Source organism: Limulus polyphemus, unplaced genomic scaffold, assembly GCF_000517525.1.
Source record: "Limulus polyphemus unplaced genomic scaffold, Limulus_polyphemus-2.1.2 Scaffold6963, whole genome shotgun sequence".
NCBI classification, from domain to species: Eukaryota; Metazoa; Arthropoda; class Merostomata; order Xiphosura; family Limulidae; genus Limulus; species Limulus polyphemus.
This window is the reverse complement of record NW_013672573.1, coordinates 14679-19276: the sequence shown is the minus strand read 5'-3', so window position 1 is coordinate 19276 and position 4598 is coordinate 14679. Positions and strand designations below refer to the sequence as shown.

The 4598-nt window shown below is 33.1% G+C and overlaps 1 protein-coding gene across 1 annotated transcript in view; it reads left to right on the top strand.

Moving 5' to 3' along the window:
• Nucleotides 1–3580, top strand: part of LOC106474223 — an 8733-nt gene extending 5153 nt beyond the window's left edge. The window contains exons 3-4 of the mRNA XM_013934914.2: nt 1332–1501; nt 3275–3580. Coding sequence (XP_013790368.1) covers nt 1332–1501; nt 3275–3394 — 290 coding nt within the window. The 3' untranslated portion in view covers nt 3395–3580. The remainder of the gene's footprint in view (nt 1–1331; nt 1502–3274) is intronic.
• The last annotated feature ends 1018 nt before the right edge of the window (nt 3581–4598 follow it).

Genomic DNA, 4598 nt, shown 5'->3' with positions numbered 1-4598 from the left:
GACCACGGTGGGGGGGGTGGGTGAATGATTGAAATTAGACCACGTGGGGGATGAGTGATTAAAATTAGACCACTGGAGGGATGAATGATTACAATTAGACCACTGGGGGGATGAGTAATTAAAATTAAACCACTGGGAGGGTAATGACTAAAACTACTTTGGTGAACTTAGCATTCGAGCCCTCATAATGGTCACGTGCTTTTATGAATAGCATAATGAAATTTAAGCTGATTTGATCACTATATAATGTTAAGTATTTTGTTTATATATATTGTTTTTCTTAGCACCAGTAAAACCACAGAATTGTGTATGTTTGCTGTTTCTCAGATTGAATAGAAAGGTTAAACTTTTAATCTGACATTTTAAAAGCAGTGTATATATGTTTATTTTATCCAAGACATAGTAACCACCCATATCCCTTGTGACTGACACTCTTGCAAGAACAGTTACGCTCCTGAGCTGTTGTATTCATCAAATGCATGTTCCTCAATCTAAGATATTAAGAAAATGGATTGTGATGTTGAACTGTCGCAAACTGCTGCTTTCCAAATTCTGAAATTAACATTTTTTATTGCGGGAAAAATGTATCAATCTCATTCTCTTCTATCGCTAAATTTAAAAATTCCCGATGCAAAACTGGAATCTCAGATTTCTGATGTAGAACTACGCAAGGGTATTACACCCATCTGTCACATTTCACAACACTGTGCGGCACTTTGGTGTAAGAATTATACCACATTGGTATAAGGATGATTAGTTAAGAACTCATCACTTTGGAGCATTTTTGTGTTCTACATTAAGATAAACACTCATCACTTTGGAGCATTTTGTGTTCTACATTAAAATAAACACTCACTCACTTTGGAGCATTTTTGTGTTCTACATTAAAATAAACACTCATCACTTTGGAGCATTTTTGTGTTCTACATTAAAATAAACACATCTTCTTCTGTGGATTTTATACTACAGAGTTTTATAATTTTTTATTTTTTATTCTTCTTAACAAAAACAGACTTACTAATTCATATCTAATTACGAATTCCTATTTTATCCAGAGCAATAATAGAACGTATTCCTGGCATGAAACTTCGCCCGGGTTTCAAACTTGATACCTACAATAGAATAGTTTCTGAAGCGATACACAACGAACATCCGGTCAACTATTCTTTGAATCGCCGTCGAAATCTCAAGCGTGATAGAAAGTGTCTTTCTATTCCAATACTAATTTAAAATAATTTTCTTGTCTTCTAAAATATGAAATCATAATAGATACAATAGAAAATAGCATGATCTATCTATCTATATGGTATGCTTGCTTTGTATTCACACAGTCTCTCTGACCTGCAACCCTGATGAAATTCTAGTAAATGTGGTCTTCAATGAGCCTTTCCATGGAGTGATACATGCTGGTGATAAGGGTAGCAGTTGCAAGATATACGGTACTGGTGACACAAATTACAGTCTGCACGTACCTTTTAACGACTGTGGAACCAAACACGTTGTGAGTACAACAAATCTTCAGAAACACAATAATTTCCAGAACCTGTTTTAATATATTTTGTTCAGAAGGAAGTATTTTAAAATAATTTTAAAATACTTTTTGCCCGAACGTTCTATTAGGGTTTTGTGCTATTTTTTGCGATCTCTATTATGAACCACTATCGTGATTAATTATAATGGTTGTACAGTGTTATACTAACTCTTGTGATGCACGTATATGAAACCAAAAATGGCATAAATTATTGATTACTTTTACTTTAATGTGCGTCGTTGTTTTTTAAGTCTAAAATAATAAAAAGAATAAGCACTTGTTTATAATGATGTTAAAAAGAAAGAGTAGGGGTTGTAAAACGTTGAGTTTTTAATTGTAATTTTGTAGACACAAATATATGTTTTGTGATAATAAAATACAAATCAAATTATATGAACAGTTTCATATAACTTATATTCAAAGTCAACAACTAATAGATAGCGCCAAACTTGTAAAACTAGCCATTGGTAAAGCACAAATGTCACCTTAATATGTCTTTTGATTCGAACTTGTTGATTTTATCAAAGATCACGTGTTGCTAAAACAGCCCTCTCCCTATATCTGAGCGTAATAAAATTTAAAACGCGCCATCTGGTGGTTGGTTTGATAACTTTATATAGCATCTTGAAGAGTTTATATGTCTTTTTTTTACTTTTTGATATGAGATCGTATCGACAGGTGAAATAATCTGTAAACGCTTTAATGTGTATTAGCTCAAATAAAAAAACGCATTTAGAGGCAAATGTTTTAGGAAGTTTGTATAATAGGCATACATATCAAGACTTTTGTCAATTATAACATACAGTATAAAACCTGGGAATACAATCAAGTAATTCAATAGAGATACATAGGATTAGTGAAACATTTAATATAATACAACATTTCTAAATCTTACGTTTACAGATCTAGAAAATATAAATATTTGAAGGCATGATGCAACCTGGCCTTCATATAGATTATATACTGTGGCTGTGGTAACATCGCATTTGAGAAAATTTTCTGCTCTGCATTCCCCCTAGTGCCACAGCGGAATATCTGCAGACGTATAACGCTAGAAAACGGGTTTCAATACCCGTGGTGGGCAGAGCACAAATAGCCGTTTATGTAGCTTTGTGCTTAACTAGAAACAAACTGCTCTGCATTTGGCTAGTTTTTTATACTCCACACGAGCATGAAACACTAATGACTATAGAATAAGAGGGAATACTATTGCGGGAATACGCATATTTTACAACGCTAAAATTAGATTATCATGTTGATAAACAGTTTTGTCGATGCGTTGAACTGAAGGAAAAATAAAGCTCGTTTATTAAACTGCCGCTTGAAGCGCTGCGGTTAACTTGATTACACATTTAAGTATGAGTGGGCCGTCTTAGAAATGTTGAACCTTAGCTTATTTTCATTGATAAACTGATAAAACAAAGCTTCAAAAAAGTTAACAGCCACTAAGCTACAGTAAGCGTCTCACTATGACGTAAATAATATTGAAAAAATGCCGTAGAAAACTTTTACTCTGGATTGTCAGCAGAATTAATAATCGTTATTTCCAATTCATATTTCAGAAATAATCTAAACTAAAATTTGAAGACGTTTTACGTTTAGAATCTCGAATGTATTGTGTTCATAAATCGAACAATGTAAATAATGTTCTTTTTTTTCCATTTTTCATAGATTAAACAAGAGTTATGTTTAAGTAATGTAGTTAAACCAGTGTTGTGTTAAATAATCTTTCCACGATCATAGTGTCCAGCTGGCAGTTTTTCCAACGTACTAACCATCAGATTTCACGGATCTTTGGAGCTTGATGGAGACGAGATTAAAACAATTGTTTGTCGGTTCGGGACAGGCACGTTCAGAAGATAAACTTTAAGAAAGCATCTACAAAAGATAAACGTTAGCCAAGAAGCTAGAATAGTAAGGATAGAGATTGATTGTCTTTTGTTTCGAAGCACAAGTGACAACTTGACAAAGTTGTTTGGATTACGACGTGAACTTTTTATAAGGTGTTTTAATGGAATTATTCCAGTTTTTATATTTTTTTAAATACTTTATGAATGTATTGTGTTGTTGTATTATGATAAAACACGATGAAAAATTATTGTTTCTAGTGGTTAATAAACGATTCCTGGTACATTTAATTTGTTTTTTGAGTTACAAGTCAACACAAAGATTCTTAAAAATGAAAATGTTCTAAGAGTATCTATATAGACAAGTATATTGTAATAATGGGAATAATTGTAATCATACGATACTCTGTCTATATGTGTAATGTGAAAAAAAAAATATTTATTACTCTGAGCTAGGCGTAGCCTATTGGTTAGCGTGCCTGGTTATGAATCCATGGTTTGCATTCCTTTGCCGCCAAGTCGCGTTCAACATTTTTGGGCTGTAGGAGCATTACAAGAGAAATTGTCAGATACCACTTCTTGACTAGATGTACTTCCGCAGGTCCCCCGAAAATGTTCTGTTTCAAGAGTAAATAAAACCAAAATTAAGAGTAACAAATATTTTTATTTCTTGCTTTTGAAGTTCATATGTCATGCTGTGTTGTAGCATACAGAGCGCATAATTCTTCTCGTGATTCATGATATATGCACGTTTTACTGCCGTCACGACAGTACAAATTGCAACCTTAAGCGCCCCTCATGCAACGTCATTTTAATGTCTACTGACTGACTGACTGACAACACACCACTGTATAGTGATGCGGCTGGTTAAAGCAGAATAGAAAATTAAGTAATCTTATGCAAAGTTTGATTTGATAATTTGTATACACATAACTGCCACTGTGTTGTCAGTTAATTCAAGCAGTGGCATCAATGATTCCTGTATAAAAACAAAAAAACTGTTGCCTTTGTGTTTTTACAGCATTGGTTATTCTTGTTTAATGTATAGCTATATGTGTGATTATTTTTAAACAAGCTTCTGATTAATCTAGACTTGTAATCTAGACTTACAATACTGTGTACTCGATTGGAAGCATTTGCACAGAAATAGTTGAATGTATGTCTGATTATTTTTAAACAAGCTTCTGACTAAACTGAACAGTTAACTAAACTATATTCAT